This window comes from Amphiura filiformis, chromosome 6, assembly GCF_039555335.1.
Source record: "Amphiura filiformis chromosome 6, Afil_fr2py, whole genome shotgun sequence".
NCBI lineage: Eukaryota > Metazoa > Echinodermata > Ophiuroidea > Amphilepidida > Amphiuridae > Amphiura > Amphiura filiformis.
Genome location: NC_092633.1, coordinates 37,031,822 through 37,056,245, shown reverse-complemented (window position 1 = coordinate 37,056,245; position 24,424 = coordinate 37,031,822). Strand labels below are relative to the sequence as shown.

Below are 24,424 nucleotides of genomic sequence, written 5' to 3'. Positions count from 1 at the left end.
TACAGGGCCTTGTGTAAGTGTGCACAACACAACGTCACCACCGGGATTCGCTACCATAACCTGCAGACCACTGATGATTAGAACCATGTATACACCTGACACCTGTACCACCATTCATGCTGTTGTGTGTAGAGAGTAACACATTTCTATACTTTCTGTTTGTTTTGCAGGATTTTATGTATTTTGAGAGAGATGAAAAGAAGTCGAAAGGGGACTATGTAGGAGTATAGATAGCCGATACTACGATGAGATAAGGTCTTAATATAACCGTGACCAGTTTAGCACAATTTCTAGAAGGTCTCTTCAGCTTGGACAATATACCTTTTAAAGGAATATTTATAAATGCTCTTTTTGTTTTTAGCTTGTAAAGAAATATTGGGGGTACATCTTTATTAGTTCTGTGTTTTGAATATATATAAAATGAGCAATGACATGGGAAACCTCATTGAACCCTGTTGTACTCAACATGTTGTGTGTGGTATGCGAGTCCGGATGTGAGTGCACCTATTGATATGTGTTATTCAGTGCATGAGTTCATTATGTCTGCTAGTGTTGGGGGAAATGAATAACGAAAGTGTTCACAATTTAGAAAGTAATAATATGTTTTATGAGTAAATGTGGCCCTTGATTAGGACTGAAATTTGTGACTGGTCACATCAGAAGGGGCTACTTATCCTATTGAAAAAAAAGCTTGGGTGCAAATGTCAGGTGATTGTGACAAGTGGTATCAGTCAATACAATGGTGCAGATGCAGTTTAAGTTGAAGGAATCAAGCCAACTTGCTCATCTTGGACACGATGTGTACATATGAAAGCACCAAGTGTGTCTCATAAGCATGATGTTGTAAACTATGCACAGCTTGAAAATTTAACCAATCATGCCATGCAATATGTGATGTGATCAAGCAAAATCAGTTGGAAGTCGGAAATATTGATTTTGAGATATAGCCAAAGAAAGGAATTATTTCCTTTTGGTTCCTATTGTTTTGGAAACTCTTTAACTGCTCATATCATTTGAACTAGCTGTCCAAATTCAATGGGGTTTTCTGCAAAATGTAGTTTTGCAAATGCTGTTTACAATCCTATAAGAAACTGAAAAGTGAATATGTCCAACTTCAGACAGATTTTGCTTGATCACACATATTAATTACTAAGCAGCTGGTCTCTAAGATCTGAGATTCTGTGATGTACGCAGTCCCTATGCACACATGGAAAGAATCAAAAATAACAACAGTAACACTGGGTATGTATCTAACAATTTACAAGATCACAGGATTAATGAATGAATTCAAATATTTTTACTCTCTGATGTGGCTAGTCACATTTATTTCAAATGGAAACTTTTTAAGATGTAACAATTAATTGTATTTGAAAATAATGAATTTTAAGGAATATTAAGATTTTTAAGACTAAATATGATGTCAAGTAATGTCAAATTTGTGTATCAGCTAGATTTTGTATGCTAATTATTTAACTGGTTAAAGGGCGATGCCAACTCATGGGACTTCAATATTTGAAAGTTTGTGTATATTTCTTGCCCATTTTAGTATGCTTTAATAGCTTAGCTCAAAAGCCCACTGCAATTGAATTTTAAATTCCAAAGATATCATGTTCCAAGCAACAATCAATACAGAAGAAGATGAGAACATAGCGCCCTACTCTCATCATTACTTGCTTATTTAGCTTTGGTGGCCTGCGACCATCTATCAGTCAACCTACAATGCCAACTGATGTTACTGGGAAGTTAACCTGGTATGGCTGGAATGTGACAATCTGGTCTATGTTCTTGGTAACATAGGTGGTGTCATCCTTTGTCATTGTTCAAGTTACTCCCGGTCCTCCTAATGCTTTATGGGGATGGCTTCTATGACATCATGCTTGAACCAGTTGTCCTCTCAGTCTAAATCCCTGATCACAAGACTTAGTCTTGTGACTTCTGCAACTTGCCAGTAACATTGTTTGAGAAAGAATGTTAACAGATGTTGGCTGCAGGCCATCACAGCTACACCACTAAGTCCTGAGAATTGGGTTTCAACTTTTTTTACCCATGGAATCGCTACGGTTAAATGTTGAAAACCTCTTTCAGTCATATTTATAAATAGTGACAAACAATTCATTTATCACAGTCACACATTACCAAGAAACCAACTATTCTGGGAAGCAGCCTTCTTTTCCAATGATTATAATTACTAGCATTGTTATTCTGCAATTAAATTGCTTGCAAGGGCATCAGTATTGCTGAAGTTCTGTAACTTCACAAACTGATAGAAGTCCTTGTGATGTGTTCCAATCAATGGGCAAGTTAGGGGCTGTGTAATAATTATGTGCACTCTTCCCCCCTTTCAATGTGCCAAAAAAATCTTCGGGCTCCAGCCTTTACCAGATTTTGGGGAACCCATTTTTTTTGCATTATCTAATCTTGTGCCAGCGCAACAAGCAGGAAATGTTGCATATTTGAATGTTTTCCTACTTTTGTTGCAAAATGTGTACTAATATTGAAAAGTTGCCCCCAAAATTTAATGACCTCCTTTCAACTTGCCAAAAAAGTGTGGCCCCCTGTAATTCACTCTGGAGGTAGACATAATCATTGCACTGCCCCATTTATTGTTTTAAATTTTTCAGTAGATGTTAATAGTGAAGGTTAATGTTTTGTAGTTACATGTATATGTTTCAAATGTGCACTGATAAATAAAATTTAGAGAAAAAAAGAGTCAAATAAAAACAATGGTGTAGTCTTGTTTAATTGTCAATCATTATTAACCATGCATTCTTTTGCTTTGTCATAGTCAGGGATTCCATTTAAAATCCACTCTACCCTTGTGGAAATATCTTCCACAGGGGGAGTATGAATTTTAAATGGATTGAACACATTAGGCAACTTCAGGGCTATTTCATGTTAAGCGTACACTTACAGTCCCACAGAGGGTCAAAATTAGAAGTCCTTAAATTCATAAAAATTCTATGATTTTTAGAACTTCATGATGTACCAAATTTAATTCCAAAATATCAGAGCGTGGGATCATCAATAACATTGTTAAATTCATCACTAAAGTTTCAATGGGAAAATGCATGGCGTCTGGAGAGGACATTTTGTTTAACAAAACAACATTAACCACTTCAGTGCTATGTAGTTCAAATAATGTATGGGTCAAAATTATTTGCATTTGTTTACATTGTTCATCAGATGATAATACACATTTTTTAATCATTCTACATGACATTTTTTGTTTAAAAATTAAAGTGCGGGCTTCTGCAAATCCAGAAGCAAGTTAAACGATTGTTGAAAAAACATGAAACTCTTACTTTATTATAACAGTATATCCTCTTGTGTATCATTTTTCTTATCATAAATGTTAGTTCTGATGTGTTTTAATTAAATATTGTCAAGTTCCCATATTTTTCAGTAGAACTTGTGTTTTCTGAGCTTTCCAACGTATGGGTGTCTGGAGAGGACATTTTGTTTAACAATCAGTTTTTCACTTTTTTTCACTGCATACTTATCTTCATCAGTCTTAAAAGTTTTCATCAGATGTTATTACACACAAATACTGCTAGAAAAGCATACCATCTCTTGTATTTTACTTTTAATGAAGGCTCCTGTAAATCCAGACACAGGTCACAGCTATTTGGTGAGGCATGAAATCCACACTTTCACCATCAAAACATATCTTGAAAATAGATGTTTCTGACTACAAATGTTCACTTTAGATGTGTTGTCAATATCTAGATGAAACATTCACTTGAAATAAAAGTACATGCTTTTTGTGAGCTGTTACGGACCACAGTTTTTGGTTGTTCTAGAGAGGACATTCTGTTTAACAACATGATATCATCAGATATTGGCTACTTTGAGTATTGTGATTAAAAACTAATGCCTTGTCTTGTTAGAGGGAAGGAGAAGGTTAATTTTGTTAAAATAAAGTGAAACATTTACTCTTGATTTTGTGTCAATTGCCGATTTACCCCTGTTCTGGAGAGGACACACTTTTAACGCGGAATCAAGACACCAAAACTGGCAGGTTGTGATATTTTATACAAATATCCTCAGAACTAATTGTCCTGTTTTATGATTGCGGAACACCCGCTTTTGTCAGGAACTGCCAATTTAGTTTCAATTTTGATAGTACTTGTTTTGGAGAGGACATCGCTTTTTTTTGTTTAACGCAGAATCTACATAATTACAAAAATGGTCATAATTTTCGCAATACTGGACCAATTTATGCCAAATAACTTGCATTGCATTGTGTATGCTTCATACTTTGTTACCAAAGCAATAGCTACAAAGGAGGCTTATTTATATTCCTAAGAAATCATTCACAAGACATTCAAAATATGAAGTGGGACTCCAGAAATGTGTTGAAAATGCATGTAAATGCAAAAATCTGATATAAAAAGTTGTCAGAATTGAATGAAAATGCTCCTGTAGCTTCTCCTCCATAACACCCATCTAATAAAATCACCCACATTATATAATGTTCCAAATTCAGGTAACCAGAAATGCTGAAGCACCATTTTGAAAAGTGCACACTTAACGTGAAATAGCCCTTCATTTGAATTTCATACAATATACACTTTGAACCTGTCCTGAATCTTTCATTGAGGGAGGGTGAGTTTCACATGGAGCTGCTAATGTGTCGATTCCATTTAAAATTCATACTCCCCCTATATGGAAGATATTTCCAAAATTTTAAATGGAATGGCTCAGTGCTCATTGTGAAAGTAATAAGCATCTTCCACAGATTTTTTTACAGGCTTGGATGGACTACTTTATTTCCTTTTCAGCAGATAGAGTTAGGTTTGTCCACACAGGCTCAAAAGGGTGTCAGAAAATTTAAGGTGTCATTTGTGGCTTCTGATTGTGTGGTCCTCCACCAAATCAAAACCACAGGTGTCTGCAGACAGCAATTCCTCTATAATAATTGGTGGATCAGCTGAAACTCTTCCGAGTTCATAGGAGTTGAATTTGGTTTTTCATTTCGCTTGGAAGTTTTGGTGCAGCCAATATTATTATTGTGACACTTGACCTAGGTCAAATATTCAATTACCTATGTTTTCAGCATCCAACTATGTACTTGCTAGCAGAGATTAATTTGGAATGTTGCATCTGACATCACCTACCTGTAGAAATGTGCTGTGATTGGCTGTCTTGCCAACTGAACCGATATCTGGTCACCATGCATACACATAACAATATTTTGCGTGCAAAAACTTGCCACGTCCTTCAAGGATGACGTCATATACAACATTACAAGTTTATCTCTGCCAGCAACTTTAGGTCAATAATTTACCCCATTGATGCACAATAGTTCCATATGTATCATATTTACGTATGTATCATATAAATTTTTTACATTGAAAATAGTGAGTTTCATTGTAGAGGGATAATTTACCATTTGTAAATATGAAAAGAAACAATGTAAATAATATTTTTTAATGTTGTAAAGGTAGGTATGTGGCAACAAGTCTCAATCATTACTGATTTAGCAAAGTATTGATTGCAAAAACTTCTACAGTGATTTCTACTTGGCTGTAATTCAGTATGAGACCATTTAGTTGTATATTGTACACTTTATACTTACTGTACTTATATACTAACCAACTTTTTTCTGTTCCTTAAGGGGCTCGGTCACTCCCTTTGCACAGTTTTTTTGTGGACCTGAGAGCACATCAGACACACCATTTTGAATATGAGGAATTTCCTTTTGATATCAAATAATTTTTGAACTTTGCAGTATAATACAAATTTTATGGCAAATGATTAAAATTGACATTTTTGACATTAAACAGTCTTTGAAGTAAACTAGAAGGACATACCTCGTATTGCAAAGAAGGACATACCTCATAATGCAGTTTGGTGTATCTGATGTGCTCTCAGGTCCTACAAAAACTACTGTGCAAAAGGTGGGTTACAGAGCCCTTAAAACTTATTAACAATTAGTTTGGTCAAGAGCATAATTTATTTTAATTGAATGATAAAGGGAAAAAATGTGGAATTGCCTTCCATTTGAAATATGGAAAATAGGAACAAGAGAAGAAACCAGTTTTAAAGGCACTCAATTTTGATTTTACAATGAAGTTTTGGGTATATCTTTTTTACTTATACTATTTCTCGTAATTTATAAACAAATCTTCTTTTGAAATGCATTCTTTACAATTGACTGTATGTGTGCATGGTGAATCTTCACGGGTCATGTTAGAATTCTTCAATCATTTCTTTTTAGATGTGAATGAATCGTAACAAAATATATTGTTTAGGTTGTTATTTTTTTAACTATCATTTCAGCTCAAATTCATTTTTCTTCTTTTCTAGTACTCAGTATTTGAGCTTGAACATCAAATTAGATGTGCATAATATAATAATATGCAATCACATATTCATTCAAAATAATAAACACACATGCACATACCCCTACACATGTTTGCTGTCAAACTGTGACCCTGTACTAGACCAACGTTGACCCGTTTTATACAAATTATACACATTTTTTCATATCAACAATAGAGGATGCATGAATTTTTTAGGCTATTTGCAGTAAATTGCACACCCCGGTTGCAGTAATATCCACGGTTGGAATATAAAGTTTCATAAAAACATCTGCATTTGCCGGTAACATTCACAAACAATGGCAGAAGTACACACAAGTTTAATAGCACTGATCGACTGCTGAGTGTGCCTGACTCTTTCAACCAGTAACCACTAAATGAACCTGGCACTTTAAGTGTCCGGTAACACCACATTTTCTCACATATGTGTGTCCTTGATTTACGATATTTACAAAACCCCTCTCACACACCCCAACACCCCCACCTCCCCCCCCCCCACACACACACAACACATTATTCACACCAATATTCACTTGCAATTGTACACACACACAAATATTCACTCTTCAGAATGTTTATGGTTCAGGTTATCACAAACTTATATTAATCAAAATTTGAAGCAACAACAAAACAAATATATATGACACTAACGAGCACCAATCACTAATCATCATTATGTACTGCATAATTATAAGATACAGCATTTCAGAAGCTCCATCCTCTGGCACATATTTCACCATCTCTTGAGTATTTGGTGTGGTAAGTTTAGCATTGTTATTATTGGCACTAGATGAAGATCAAATGTTAAGTCATGTGCATTAAACTTTAAGAAACCGGAATTATTAAATCTAGTGTTTCCCTCCCTATCAAAATTAGTTTCCCCTTTTATATTTAATAGGGTATTATAGTTCATTTAGGTGACAAAAAAAGTTCATTAGGCTGAGGTGCCCTATTTAGCGTTATCTTTGGATATTTAATTTTTTTTCACTCGACTTACCCGGGTGATAATCAATAAAATAATTAAATGTCCAAAGCTAACATTAAATAGGGCGCCTCCGCCTAATGTTATAATAACATCTATTCCAGATCCATTTTGGATCACATCAAAATAACTATCCTCAATAAATTAAAGGCCTACTCTTAACTTCCCACTTGCAAGACCTTTAGGGAAGATTTCTCAAAGCATGGCTAGTGATCACGCTTCCTAAGCTATCAGGCTTAAGCCCAATTAGTCCTATATACCAGTGCTTACAATTTCACATCATACGTAGAAAGATAAATCAATAAAATGGATTCACATTGGTAGGGCTAGCCTGCTGGCTTAGGAAGCCTGACAAGCAGTCAAGCTTTGAGAAATCGGACCTTACATTTTCACTTAGAAATGACAGGACTTTTTGCACATGATATGACATATTAAGTCTGTTTCTTTGCATGTTGTGGACACTTGTTGCATGTTATAAGTAGCCTCTTTACTTGATCAGTGTATTGCCATTATAGGATAGACTTGTGTAGTTTTTTCATGTTAGTGTAGATTTGTTATAATTGGGTCTTTTCTTGAATAAGCTACTAATAGAATAAAAACATTTTATCTGCAATGAGTCATACATTGAGATAAAGTAGTGTTGGTAATTTCTGGATTCCTTAGTTGGAAGCAGCAACCAACAGTTGCGATATCAGTTACAGATTAATTGACAGTCTTATCCCTCCACTTACTTAACCCCACCAAAATCTTTAAAAAGCTTTGAGTGGCATATACCAGATTGATTTATGACAGAAATTGCATGTGGGAATGAGTATTGCATGCATGCTTGAAGTCCCGAATAGTGTAGATTTAAGTATAAATAGGCACACCGCAAAATGTAGGTTTAAAGTTGACAGGATTGCATGATCATGTGATGTTGATTGGTAGGGTCGTTACATCAACATCATGTGATCACATGTGCATGTACCACCTCCACATGAAAACACAGTTGTGTCAATTATATGAATAGATATGGGTACACCACAAGGCACGGTGCATGTTACACATTGATTAGACTGGTTGAGATCTTTCCGATCATGTACCAAGAAGAAATTATTTCTTGTTAAGCGTTATTTTTTTGCAGTATTATTTTCTATATAGGTCACCAAAGTCCTTATTTAACCAGTGCTAGCTAATATAGGATGCATTTAAAAATGAAATGTCATTTCCATTAAACTTTCTTGTTACCAGTACTTACGAAAATACGAAAACAGGTGAAAACCTGCAATCAATATGTTTCAGTAAAGTTGACCATATCAGTGTTGGCTGCATGTTTTGATTGGTTAAATGTTGAGTCCCATGACCAGGTTCTAAAGTCATTTTAGCTATGGCTCTTGACATAGGGTACAAGTATGACATTTGAAGTGTAATTTCATATGACGGACCCTTTCTACTGTAGTTTAATCTTACTATCTATGACAGTTTGAAAAGTTAGAATAGTTCTAGATACCAGTAGTTATATGTACATTAACTTAGGGGAAATAGTATTTCTTACTGATATCACTACTTTCTGATTACCCATATAGGGACATCCCAGCAAACACAAAACACTGCCAGAAAACATTTCCGAATATCAGGATATATGAAGGGTATAAAATGTTTTAATAACATTCAAAAACATTTTTGACAACTTGCTGCAAAACATTATAACCTAATGTTCATGAAAAAATAATTAGCAAAATTGTTTGCCCCCCTCCCCACCCAAAATACAATAACAATATAACAACATTTAAAAAAATTAATGTTGTAGTGTTTTTTCATATAAGACACATTTCCATGACCTTTATATAACTGGACATTTAAATGTTATTGAAACATTTTGACCAAAACCAAAACACGTTTATAATATAATGCGTTAATAATATTTTTAAAACATTTGTTTGTTTGCTGGGATTTAAAAGTGTTGCACTTGCCCATTTCTAGTGATAAAGCTTTATTTGCTGTTAAGTGGCATATTTTCTAATTTCCTGCAGACGTGAAAGATGAAGGTCGGCCGCCATCAATAATATTTTGGGACATTGATAGGTTTTGATAACACTTTCCAACCACGACACTAAAAAATTCTCTGGAGCCCCCCGTTAAAATATATGACCACCCCCTAAAAATCGCCCCCAAATCACCTAAAATATGTTTTAAAAAGCAGTTTTTCATCGCATTTCCAGGAAATATTGTAGGAAACTCCATAATTCAACAGGTCCCAAACAAATTGGTATTGAAAATACATATATTGGTGAATCTCCTCACAAATTTGCAGAAGCCAACAATTTCATTAAGGTGAATTTTTCATAAACTCAATATCGCCATATTTTCAAAATGTCAAAAATGAGATAAAATGCAAATTTTACCTAATTTCTAACTTAATTATTGCCTTTATTCAGGCTGAGTTTGATATGACCTTTTTAGATAAACATTTCCCATCCTTTGCCTATAGAAAATGCTTTTTTATTGTGGCATCTTTTTCCAATTTATTTTGAGGGGTCTTTAAAATATTGCATTTTGCATTAGTTCGTAAATCAACAAAATCAAAATGAGCATATAAATATTGTCTAATACTATTTATAATCTGTATTATTCAGAAAGAAAATATTATATAACATCAGTATGTAGATTATTGATAACAACTGAGTGCAAGTTTTTACATACAAGTGACTTTTTAATGTCCAAATATCCCATTTTTGGCTGTATTTGGTCAATAATTTACATTCATATATGCATACATACATACGCGCTATATACCTAACGGCGCGCTTGATTGTCTGAGGCTGAACAACGGCGTTATGGCCCAGCGTTTAGGACCGGCTGATCTGCGTGAGGATTTCAGTTGGAGAAATAATGGTATATAATGAAGAAATAGTATAGTATCACAAAATGTTCTGGTATAAGCGTGGTTTTCATGAATGAATCCCTAATAAATTAAATTTGATGATGTGTGAGAATTTGTTCGATTTTACTACATCCCCTTGAGGCCTTGGTCCCATTACCATTTGGTACAATAACCATTTGGTCCTATTTACCATTTCGACCAAAACCCAATAGTCTAAGTGACCGTTCACAAACACTTGTTAGGGGGGCTTATGCAACAAAATTTCATCGCGAAAATTTTTCGGGCCCGCCTTTACAGACCTAAAAATTTCAGGCCCCCTTTTGACATGAAAATTATGGGTCAACCCCATAGAAAAGCATATAAACTCAATTTTCACGGGAATATTTGTGGTCATTTTTCAGCCCCCCCCCCACATGAGGATCAACAATTTTCAGGCCCCCACCCTTTTTGCATCAGCCCACCCTCCCAACAAGTGTTTGTGAACGGTCCCTAATAACCAAAAAGTCTAAAGCCATTTATTCCAATGAACCATTTGGTCTAATACCCAACTGGTCTATAACCATCTAATAGCCATTTGGTCTAATATGACCCTTTTGGTATACAAACCATTTGGTCTAATAAGCATTTAGTCTACTAATTAATTGGTCTACTAACCGATTGGTCTAATAGCACGTGTGAGGCTATGTAGGCGCAATGATGCTATACTACACACTCTGCTCGCTGTGTTTCATAAACAGGGATTATAACAGTATTATATGTAGTATTCCAACTCTATGCAAATGACGTAAACAGGCAAACCAATTTCGTTTTAATGTTTGGAGGGAGTGGCAGGTAGCTCGTACTGGCCCATGTCCCATGCCTGTGGCACCCCCGGTGATGTATGATGAGCCTAGTGTTGGTTATATTATTTATATACCTTGTAAAGACCGGTAAAGAAGAACAAATAGCCCGTCAAAATGTCACTTTCAATACATGCAGGCCGCATGTCTTCTCCTTATTTTTTTTGGGTACATTATAAACAATAATAAACAATATTAATTCTGAGAATTCCGAGGAATAATGCATAAGTTTTGATGAATGTAGTATAGTATATTGTTTATACACATGCTCGTCTCATTTACATATATTTACAGCCTGTAACCAATTGTAGACGATTTTTTTTTGATGAATTGGCAAATACACGACATAGTATTAGACTAACTGGTTTAGATCAAAAGGTAATTAGGCCAAATTGTTAATAATAAACTATTAGACCAAATGGCCATTTTCTTCCGACCTCTTAAAAGTGGTGGTACGCACTCAGAAAGTTTGAATGGCCCCCTGGGGCCAAATATTATAATCTTACTGTACACAAAGAAGCAGCGTGAGTTCATTGGACAACCAGATATATGCGCAGTTGTTTTTGTACCGTAAATTTATAACATTTGACCCCAGGGGGGTCATTTAAACTTTCTGAGTACGTACCACTTTTAAGAGCCATATTTTAAGCTCCTCCCATGTTAAAAAATGTGTACATTGGAAGTGTATTTCAAATGTGATAAATGCCAATTGCTGATGAAGTTTAGGAAATATCACCTCAAACCCCTATACATTTGATAGGCCTAATAACAGAACAATTTTGCATAAAGTCCGAAATTCCAGCCCAGTCCTTGAATTTTGCAAGAAAATATTCCATGCTAAATGTCAAGTCTGTAGATAAAATGGGTATTAGACCAAATGGTATTAGACCAAATGGCAATAGACCTGACACCTGATAAAGTCCGCGAATGTGTGAGTCTCACGCTCAATGAGATATTGAGATATTGTAAACGTACATCATTACATGTACATGTACATATTCACATTCAATTTTAGACAATGCTTGAAGTACCTGTACTTGTTATTTGGTAAATTCGCCTTTGAAAAGAAATGAAAATTCCATTGCATTGGTAGTAGATATTATATGAAGTATGGCGTGGTGTTTGTTTTGTTTTGTTATAAATGGGTGTTGTTGTTTTTTTGCCTGATCTAACAGTTAACTAAAGATTAGTCTATTTTATTTAAAATATGATTTATTACCTAAACAGTGTAATGTTGGTTGCAAATTCCACTTTTGAAAATATGTTAAAAGACACAAATTCCTTGGAAAAAACAAATTCCATTAAAACAAAACAAACACATTCTGTTATTGGAACCATATTTCTAAAATCAGCAATCAAAATAATTATCATATCAATCTAGGAAACCCAAGTTTCATATCATTAGTTTGCAGGGAGATTCATATGTAAATTTCATGAAAATTAACAAATTCCACTATAATAAAAGAGCAAAATCCACATGAAAATAGTTATCAAACTCAAATCAATAATAACCTTGGTTGAGAATTGAAGCCGTATTGTGAATGTAAAATAATTAGTATGTTTATACATTGGAAAACGTTAATTAAGTCTACAAAAAACAAGTAAAAAACGGAAAATCCGCCAAAATCAACAAACTCCCCTGCAGTATAGGAAAAAAGTACCACGCTAATTTAATCATATTTCAGAAGTACAATATGTTGGTTATATTATACAAAAGGTTTGATCCAATGTTAGCCTGAATATAGCAGAAAATGTGATTTGAAAATGTTCTTTTTTCGCTACTTTCAAAATTATGAAAAATCCTGTTTTTGCCCAAATTCCACCATGATTTTACGTAATTATATCAAAAGAATTAAATTTTTCTGAATATGTCATCTTATAAAGCCTAGTTCAATTCCAATATGTTCAAATTTCTGTCAGACCCAGGTTATTTCAAAGTACATTTTCATGATGTCAAATGTTGTTCATTTTAAAGCTATATCAATTCTGAGGCAGGTCAAAAGGGCCAATTTTAGGGGGTCATGGAATTTCCCCAGGGGGTCACCTGATTTTTTACTATCATAGTTGTGAACCATCTGACCTAACTAGACTAAGTACCAAATACCATTGGATTTGGCTGACCTTCATCTTTCAGCTTTATGTACAGGCCACATGGTGCTTAGAAAATATTCCACTTAAATGTAAGGTTTTTTTGGGTTTCAAACACATGTTTAAAACCCCACAGCTTCCGGAGTTTCTACCTTAGCCCTCCACTCCTGGTATTTTTATCTAGGATTTATATTTATCATGGGTATGTTGTGATTCAAACATCAAAGGTACCACAGGGTATCTTGCATCAGACTAGTATTAGTAAGTACATACATAATGCTTTCATTGTCATTGAGAACATTGTCTTAAGAGAACAAAGGATTATAAGTGTTACATACTTACATGGAATATTTAGATCATTTTAAAGAGTTGAATGATTCAAATGTACATTTTAAAATGTAACTCTTAAAGATATGTTGTTTGGTGAAGAAGATGTGTGGTATAGGATATCCTTAATACTAATAGGCTGATCTACCCTTTGATCTGATTAACATAGTGGAGATTCAGTAGTGTTACATGTTCCTATATACTACCATCATCTTTGCCTAGCCAAATAATAAAACGGAATTTACTGTCAAAGGTTGGTTGTATCAACTGTGATGTCTGTTGAGTTGTATCAGATGAAGTAAGTCAGATGTGCATTTTTGATGTGTCATGTAGACGTAGCATGTTGAAGATAGCCAATATGATTGTTGTATTTCCCATGCATTCTGAGGTGTGAACATTAATGCTGAGACGTGACTTAGTCAGATTATACCCTGTTATTCCCAAGCCTGACTAAAGAAGGATCATGTTTGGTTTAAATTTTTGACTTTTGATATCTACACTGAACATCAGCATACAAAAAGAATTGTCTCTGATGTGATGAAAATTTATGAATATCTAATGTGGTCATGCAGTTTTATTTACTGGATGTGTTTGTTTGTTAAAAGACCCACACTGATCATCGCAATTTTTCATTATGTGACACGATCTGCTCCAAAGGAGGCAATTTTGAAAATTGGGTTACTATAATTATTACCCTGTAGTAACATTAGGCTATCATATACTGAAAACACCAAAGGTCTAGCATGCTTGGTTCTTATGAGGTTTTGTTTATGTGTATTTTCTTATGTATTATATTGTTTTTTACGCCATATTTTTGCCTTTATCTCAGTTTCAAATTTGCCGCCTTTGTCCTCCTTGGACCAGATCGTGTCACATATAATACAGCATATAATGCCAAGTCTGTATCTGGGATTTCTTTTAATTAAGATTATTTAAAGTGATTTTCACATTCTTATCCACATTTTGTTTAATTTTTTTTCACAAATTAAAACAAAAAACCAATGGGCATCAGATGACAAAATACTTTCCACTATGAGTTCTAATTTATAACCACCATGATCTAAACCCACCATGACCCATTTTGATACCCTTTGTAGGAGTTACATGTACCCTGCATTCTCCCTTTCATGTATTACTTTGCATGAAAATCCAACTCAAGTTATACCCCATGATTCCACCCCAAAGTTGTATCCTTTGTGTAAAATATTCATGAGTTACACTAGTGTAAAGACTCCATTGAGGAATTGCAAGTAGCGTACAAAATAAAGCAAGCTGTATAAGCCTTCAAAAGAGACTAATTCCATGCAGTTTTACACAATGGATTAACCCAAAGTGGGCAATTCCAACCAAAATCCACAGCTGCAAACTATGAAATTTAGAAAATTAACACTTTTTTCTCTCTTCTCTCTTTCTCTTTCTGCTACAGGACTTCATGTACTTCGAAAGGTCAGGAGATGAAAAGGACCAGAAGTTCTAAGTCACACTGAATTAACAAGCCAGAGGATGGAAGGAGGATGGAGATAGAGGATCACGGTTATCCATATTAAGCCCATTTTATACTCGATCGTCTATCCTAGCTTTCAGTGCTGTGATCAGTCGATGGCTTTTTCTATTTCAACATTTGGATGCAATTGAAATTACACTGGAAATATTGTTAAATATCATTAATACAAACTATGTTATGCTACAAAGCATAGTGTACATTTTATATAATTATAATAACCTGACAGCACAAATCCGGTGTTTTAACAACGAAAATAGAGGCCATTTAGATTAGAGGCTCTTGATTCCTTTGTATAGGAAATTTAGCCATAAATGTAGGTTAGACATATTGTAGTATTATTCCTACAGATGAACATCTCACCGGTCAATCAAAGACACATATGTGACATATTGGAGCTCCGGCCCTGTTAAAAATTGCTTTAAATATAATTGCAGCGGCAATATTGCAACCAAATTTTTTTTTTTTTTGAGTATACATTGGGCATTAACAACTTTTCATCAGGCTTAAAATACAGTACCTTTTGTTTGTTTGATGGACATTTTTTTATATAGTTAGAAATGTGTATTTATGTAGTTCAAAAACAATATATATTTAGTACATTCTGATCAATCAGTTACAGCAAAACCTATAATCAATTTCTATTAAGGGTGGTCTTAACCTTTGAGTCTCATAACTGCTAAATTTTGATCTAAAGTAATATATATATAGTGTTCAGAATGGCAAAGACTTGGCAAATCCACCTGTGAGGTCAAATTTGGGCAAAAATGCTCAGTTTTGAAGAAAAACAAAACAAACAAACAAACAATTTGGGCAAAAATGCTCAGTTTTGAAGAAAAACAAAACAAACAAATTTGACTCAAATTTTTTCGGGAAACTTAACAAAAAATTCTTGAGTCAAAATTTGTATTAATTTTTAAAAACTAGATATAAATATCTATAGGACCCGTTCTAAATATGTATACTTTTATATACTTAAGACTAACAATTTAGCAGATATGAGGCTCAAAAGTTTCCATAATACCAGGGTTAAGACCACCTTTAGGCAAGCAAACTATCACTGATTTTAAGCCTGATTGTTTTAATTATGCAGTAATTAAAAGCACTAATTATCTTGCCATTTTGTATTATTTAATTTTTTACTCATTTACAGGACTTCATGTACTTTGAAAGGTCAGGAGACAAGAAAGACCAGAAGAAGGCCAGTTTTATCTAAAACACCAAAGTTTATGGCACGGTTAGAATTTTGTATGCACTGCGAGAACCAATCTTGATTCTTGGAAAGGAATATTGTGTGAATCATTTATGTAGACTTTAATAAATGAGAATCAATTTTGATTCACACACATTTTTTACAAGAATCTTTGAAAAAATTGATTGTCAGATTCTGACTGAAATTCTAACTGTGTATAGGGAAATGTCCATGTCCCTATCTAGATGGTACAAATTGTATTATAACTTATTGGTAAATATGTATCTGTGCGCTGACTTTGTCTTAAGATATTAATCATGATCATGGTGACTTGTACAGGAAGAGAAATTATGCAGTATCAAATTAATCCTGACTGAAACAAAGCATGATACATGTGCATGTTCAACATTTATCTTTGGTGTGATCCATTGGAGGGTTGCATCTATTTTGAAGAGGAAGCCTCGCCAGAGCAGTTCTGCTGGTTTGAATTCATGTTTTAATGTTATTGCATCAATTAGCACCTGTCAAATTCAGAGATAACCTTGTCACTGATTAATTTGATAACCAGGCAGGTTTGGTTCACCCCTCAGAAGAACTGCTCTGGTGGGGCTTCCTCTTTAAGCTGAAGCATAGACCAACTGCTAGTGCTTACCAACTTTTGGTTGGGACCTGTGCTTTAACAACTCACCCTATCAGATACCAGGCAACAAGGTTGTGAGGTCATGGTATAGAGTGGCCATAATAAGCTGTTACCTATAGCATGTTTATAAAAGGTGTGTTCACCTCATCTGTTCTTTATTTCAAATGTTATGAAATTGATTTCACTGTCAATTCGCTCCTTGCATGGTCATCAAGTTTTGTGTAGAGTCTGGAACTGGCAACATACATGAATGGGAATTGAATCAGTTATATACAACAGTTATGTAACTTTTACAGTAACGTTACATAATTCTTCCTTTCATGTCTGTTGCCAGTTTTAGACTCTATACCCAAAATGGCGGAACCATGCTAGGGGTGAATAGACCACGAGACAATTTCTTCAATGTGCTGCAGTCGTTAGACCAATCGAGGGATCAGTCCATTTCTCAAAAAATCATCAGTTTGTATGTCTTCTTTCATCTAAATGCAGAAGTTACTATGATACAGATATGTATAAAAAGTGAGGTTACTCTTAAGATTACTATTTTAACTCATGCCACATGGCATAATCAAGCCAATCAAAGAAGCCAAGGTGCTGAGCAATCCCAATTATTTAAATGAGGGAGTATTCCTATACTACATGTATATAGAAGGTAGAATTGGATATATAGTATATAATTAATAGGCATACATGTATATGCAAATGCAGAAAATGGATAGCCAAAGCATATTAAAATATCTTCTAGAGTGAGGGAGCATGCATTCACACCCTACTCTTCCTTACAAGCCAATGTACTATGTTTTGAATAATATCTTCCATAGCCTGTATGTTTGATCACATACACAGGCTTAAGTATAAAAGTCATTACGATTTTGTATATTTTGGTAGTATTATCATTATTTAGGTGAAAATAGTTTCCAAGCTGTGTATTTTCAAATTATCATTATGAAATTATTAAGAGTTTTGCATAAATTATTTTTGGTCCCCAATTTTTTATGGAAATGTTGCAATATGGCTTTAATATGAATGAATCTAGAGATCTTAATATTAACCCTATGGACACGATTAGCCCATTTTGGTTACCCCTCTTGAAAGTTGCCTCACCCTTTTGCCTCCCCTGAAAAGTACTGTTTACATCACTGGTGGGGGCATTTCAAACAACGAAAAAATAAGTAAATTATGCAAACAAGAACATTGTACAGGTTTTATTTAATGAGGTAGCCTATGATTTGTTATAAACTGCTCAAATAAAGAAAGTCCGCAGTCATGTAACCCGTCCTACACCAAAACCTGATCGTGTTATGAACATTTAATTGATAAAGTCGTGTGCAGAATCTTGTTAGCTCCAACTTGATACCAAATTTGCCACCAAAAACTCTAAATTCAGAGAGATTGAGACCAGTATATGAAATTTGGTGCATTTTCAAAAGTTGCGAATTAAAAATGGACCACGCGGAGCTGTAGAGGTGAATGGCACAGCGCGACCATTGACATAGCCCGAAACAACCGCTAGGTCATATCGATCGCATCGTGCCCTATTATTCATCAGTAAAGCACTGTAGCAATCCATGCGTTTTAAATTAACAATTGAATAAAGTGCGCACTTGGGATAGTCGACATGGGTTCATCGTGGGCAAGCAAGCTTGACCACATTGCCACGCTAAGCAATTTCGACCGCGTTATCGTTTTGATTTGCAACTTTTGAAAATGCACCAAATGCCATAAACTGGTATCAGTCTTTGTCACTTTTGAGTGTTTGGTATCAAATTTGGTATCAAATTAGAGCTAACAAGATTCTGCACACAACCGTATCAATCAGATTTTCATAACAAGATCAGGTTTTGGTCTAGGATGGGTTACATGACTGCGGACTTTCTTTATTTGAGCAGTTTATTATGTGAACACTATGCAGAGAGAATGTAACTGATTGTACATTTATATATGTGACGTGTCATGTCAAAAGGAGACACTTTTGGGCAGGATCTTAAATGGAGAAATAGCCAAAAATCTGCCCGGGATGATTTTTTCACAATTTGGGTTTGTTGCGAATTTGTGATGTTATTAATGTTAAAAATTTTGTCTGATAGTTTCAAACGGAGTATAACTGGCATCTTATATTTTTTGAGATATTTTTCAAGGTGATTCCTACTCTCAACATTGTCAATAATATTTTCAAAAGCCGATATCTCGATTTCCAATTTCATAAGACCATAACTTACGAACTCAATATCTTCGCTTTGGAATGTCCGATTTCATTGGGGAAAACGACGTTGTGCAGCAAAATATCTCTATATTCAGGATATGTAAAAACCTCAAAATTGATAACCTGCCCAAAAGTGTCTCCTTTTGACATGACACGTCACATATTTGCAAATTAATAAGTTATAAAAACAACATTTTGTTAGTTTTAATGTAAATGTGTTTGTGCTGATTTAAGAATTTTTTTATTACTTTATATTACGTTCCAAAATCAATGAAAGAATACAGTAAAATTAATTAGTGGTGAGGAGGTTGTTTTGACAAAGATTAGAGAAAGATTAAGAAATGCAACGGTCTTTAAAAATATTTTCAGTGTAAGGGTTTGATATCAGTTGTTCCTACATTCTTTAGACTTTAATATTGTTGATGTAATACAAAGTTTTTTTAATCCCTCCCCCCAAAAGAAGGAACTGTATTCTTAGAATATAGCTAAATACACAAAAATAAATACAAATGCAGCTCATGTTATCAATTTATCAAATTGTAGATTAGTATTTAGATATTATAATCCTAGAGATCAGCTGTAAATATATTATTGTATTATTTGTGGAGGTTAAACTGATAGGTTGATCCATGGTAATATGATTTTTTTTACAGTTCTCTCGCAAAAAAGACTTACTTTTAGATTTTGTAACCACATCTACTTCAGATTGTGATGAACACATTGGGCCATTCCATTTAAAATCAATGCTACCCCTGTGGAAGATTAAGCTAAAATCTTCAACAGAGGGAGTATGAGTTTTGAATACATTGTACAACAAATGATTGGGTAACTTCCATTTGAAATACTCACTCGTTTTGAAAGATATAGGTAAAGCCATAATACTGGGGGAATATGGGATTAACCCTGACCAATTACATTTGAAAATTCCTCTGTGGAAGATGTTTCCAAAATCTTCCATAGGGGTAGTGTGGATTTTAAATGGAATAGGACATTCTTAATCTTTCCCCAGAATGGGTTTGGCATGTATTTGTTAAAAAAATATGCAGTTGTAATGCCAATTGAGCCACAGGGGGAAGAGCGGAAGATTGAAATGTAGTGGCCATCACTTTCCTATACCATTTTTAAACATGATGTGGCAGTGACGTCAGTGTGCTTTTCATTAGGCGCAGCTTCAAGTAGCTAGAGGATGCTCAAAGCGCTGCGTGCATGCTTAAAGACGCCGCATAGAGGCAAGTGCGAAATATCTGCATCAACGCGTTGACGTCACTGCCACATCATAGTGAAAAATATGGCGTTTAACAAATGCATGTCAAACCTGCTCTGGGGAAAGATTAAAAATGTGTATGTCACCGTCTGGTTAAATCCTGTGGATGCGGTGGCGAAATATAACTAAGTGTCTTTTTTTTTTAGAGAACTGTTTAAAAAATTCATTTTACCATATTGTATGTTTTAAATAATTATTGATGATTGTATATTGTATTACTTAGGGTTGTCTTACTACTATGGATGTAAATGTGCTACAATTGAAACAGACTCATAACTATGTGCATTTTTGCAGCCATATAATTCAGAAGGAGACAAAAGGACAGTGTAGGAAAAAGGTCTCACACACAAGATAGTAATGCAACTCTTCTCTATACCATTTTGCGTCTTGGTGAGACAGTGATGTTAACGTGTTGAGGCAGCTGTTTTGCGCACATATCTATGGGTGTGTATGCAAACAGTTTGACTCCTGATCGCTTACGATTTGTGCCCAATGATATGCGCAATAATATTGCTGCCTCGCTAAGGTGAAAAATGGAAGAGGCATACAAATTCATAAATGGGCTTCTTGTGAAAAATGGCCTTATTTTTCAAAATGACAAAATGTTAGTACATGTAGGGTTTGATGTGTTTAATTGTCATGCTATATGCTGCATACTTTGAAAATAATTGGTCTAGTGATATTTGGATTTTCCAAACTTAATTTGGATCGAACTGACTACCTATTGGATGAAAATCTACTCTAGCTCAGTTTGTAGAGCATTTTGATCAGCAAACCTCAAGTCCCAGGTTCAAATCATGGATGATCAGTTGAATTTTTTTCATTGGCTATTATTCATGTTGTGTGGTGAGAAGTATAAATTATATTAGGGAGAACCTATTGTTTTGAGTACAGCTCGATTTATCCAGAAGTGGATTGAGGAAAATGAAGTTAAAATTAATAGCTCTTCCAAGTGTCATATTGCCAAGCTTTACCAATCATGTTTACAGTACATCTCATATTAAAGAACTAGTTTATCCAAATTTTGTGTATTATATTTATAATTGTATGTGGTACAGATACTTCTAGTTTATAGGATCTTGATGTATGCATGCAATTAATCTTAGGGCTGGTTTCTCTAAGCATGGCTAGTGGTAGGGCTTAGCCATCAGGCGTAAGCCCAATTAGTCCTATAAACCAGTGCTTACAATTTCACATCATACATTGCCGAGAAAGATAAATCACTGAAATGGATACACATTGGTAGGGATAGCCTGCTGGCTTAGGAAGCCTGACCACTAGCCAAGCTTTGAGAAATCGGACCAAAATGTTGTACAAGGGTATTTCACATTCACAGGTTTTGTTTTAACTTTATATATTTCTTGTTTGGCATATTTTTAATCTGATTTTGACAATTGAATTTATAAAGTAATTGGGATAAAAAGAAATATTTCCAATTTAATTTTCGAATTTAAAAGTAAAACTTCAATCATTAAAGTGCACTTAAAATTTGACTATCAGTATTTCGAGATAATGAACAGTAAAATTATTGATTCAATTATTTATATCACTAGATACTATTTGTTGTATAATAATTGTATTTGTTAAAAGGTATTGCTGTCATCGTGATTATTATATCCTTTTTATAAAGTATATTATTCAAATCATTTATATATATGTGCATGTTTTTTTATTAAATTTATCTAGCATTTCAAAACAATGAAGTGAGCAATACTAATTTGCGCATTTTTCATTGTCATGGAACTTCAGCACTCGGTATAGTGCAAGTTTTTTCTCTGTAGCCTGTACATGAAGTGCACATATAGGTGCCATTTATATAGGGTCCACAACTATAAGTTCCCCCTAATACTTTTTAAAATAAGTCGAAAAATATTTTACGAAATGTAAAAAGGTATATATAGCCCCATTTGTTTTACACATGTGGACTAATTTTAGCGTCACACGTCATTGCGTTCAGTCACAATGGTTAATTGTGTAAGAAAAGAGCCTGTTTTAAAAGTTGCACCTGAGTTCATAGCAGTCATGATTTCTTTAACACATGAATAGACCTGGCCTCCTGTATTGTTTGAGAGTTGACTCCTATGGACTCAGATGCAACTTTTAACACTGTTCAAATTGGTATCTTTTTTTACATAATGAACTATTGTGACTGAACGCAATGATGTGTGATGCTATAATTTGGGCCACATGTGTAAAACAAATAAGGCTACCCATACCTTTTGACACGTTTGAATTTTGTCAAATATTTTTCGATTTATTTTAAAGAGTATTTAGGGGGAACTTATAAGTTTGGACCCTATACGTGTGTATCACATGTATGAATATTAACACTTTTTGAAACATTAGTTGACATTACCAGACCAGGGTCATGGCTACCTTTATAGTGACACTATGTCTACAGTTGATTTAGTCTTGCAATCCTACATAGAATGTAAGAATCATGTTCACAATTAAAATACAGTGTATGACAATTTTGGGATAATGGAATTCAGATTCAGACCAGGTTGTTCACCTTATAATTGGCAAAAAATGACTCGCAACATCATGTATTGATATATAGAATGGCGTGTACGTGGTAGGGCACACAACTTATGCTACTTGCATAATGCATGACTGGTTAGTACAGGACCAGCCTGTAGAATCCGTGACCAAATCATAGAACAAAAGTTTGAGAGTCATTTTTGGATCTTTGATTCTGAATAAACTTAGCTTGGGCTCACCTCCTGAAACTTCCGGGGAGAGGTCAATCAAGGTCACATGGGGGGTCAAATTTTCAGAGTGCTCCAATTATGTCAAGTAATATATCAAATTACTCGTACGGTCATGAGGATTCCAAAAATGTATACTTTGTTATGTGTCAGACCTTTCAAGAGGGTGCTATGACGAAAAATGTTCATAGGTCAACGACCTTTTTGAATTCTGACCATAGCTAAATATGTTTTCTTGCACGAGAAATACAACTATGCAACTTAAAAAACTGTACAAGGAATCGATGACCTCCTTATATGGATGCTTTTGGCATCCATGTTGCAAAAGAGGGTCATCAGTTTACTATACATTTTTGGAATCCTCATGACCATACGAGTATTTTGATATATTACTTGACATAATTGGAGCATTCTGAAAATTTGACACCCATATGACCTTGATTGACTCCTCCCTGGAATGCCCGGAAGTTTCAGGAGGTGAGCCCAAGCTAAATTTATTCAGAATCAATCAATCAAAGATCCCAAAATGACTCTCAAACGTTTGTTCTATGATTTGGTCATGGATTCTACAGGTCCTGTTCTTGGTGCACTCATATTAATTTATGCGAGTATAAGTTCAGACTTGAATTCATGTGCACAGTAACGAAATCAAATAAGTTTTGCCGATTACCGGTATATGCTGAACAAAATATAGACCTAAACAAAGAACCATGGACCTTTAAAGAATTTGTTATCCTCAATCTTGCTGCCAAATTGCAACAAAAGAAATATTCCTATAGCATTAAAATCCCATCAGCATGTACACTATAAATATTGTATTCTTATTCAATTCCAGCATTTTTATTATAACTATCATAATGCAATTATTGTATTTGTACACTACGGAAATAAAAAGAATAAATGTATGGAAATGAACACACAAAACATAGTGATGACTATTTTCTTTACATTCCCTGCTTTTATTTTGAAGTGAAAATATGACATTACTTATGAACACTTTTTACAAGAATATTTATTTATTATTAAAGAACATTTCGACTGCTCAGTGCCAGAGGTGGGTAAGTGCAATAGCTGCTCTGTGAATTTTTGGCAATTTACACACAGTATATTGCACTCGTCGACACATGGCAGTTGATCCATGTTTTCTAATTCAAGAGAATTGAATCAATTCAGTTCAATTTAATAGTTATTTTTCACACATACATTTAAATGTATACATTGTAAGTTTAGGCAAAGATTTCCCTCAAAGCAAAACCATAAGCCCATGCTATTCACAATTGTTTGAGTTACATTGCCAGCATTTTCTGCTTAGGGAAACAATGAAGTTTATTTTAAGGGCTTTTAGAGCCAGAACTGGTTATGTCTGCTCTACTGGTTTTTGTAAAAAAAAATATCAAGGATAATTGGAGAATAACTGTTTTGCTGGAATTTCAGAATTTTTCAGAAAGAAGCAAAATTTTCAAACCCCAGATATATCAGTTCATGTTAAGGTTG

The 24,424-nt window shown here is 34.4% G+C and overlaps 1 protein-coding gene across 4 annotated transcripts in view; it reads left to right on the top strand.

The window, feature by feature from the left end:
• LOC140155372 (phospholipid scramblase 1-like) overlaps positions 1-18,670 on the top strand; it is a 59,686-nt gene extending 41,016 nt beyond the window's left edge. Inside the window, exon 9 of one of the 4 annotated variants that reach the window (XM_072178190.1) lies at positions 16,077-18,670. In XM_072178190.1, coding sequence (XP_072034291.1) covers positions 16,077-16,139 — 63 coding nt within the window. In that variant the 3' untranslated portion in view covers positions 16,140-18,670. The other 3 variants (XM_072178194.1, XM_072178192.1, XM_072178191.1) reach the window with 3 other exon arrangements.
• The last annotated feature ends 5,754 nt before the right edge of the window (positions 18,671-24,424 follow it).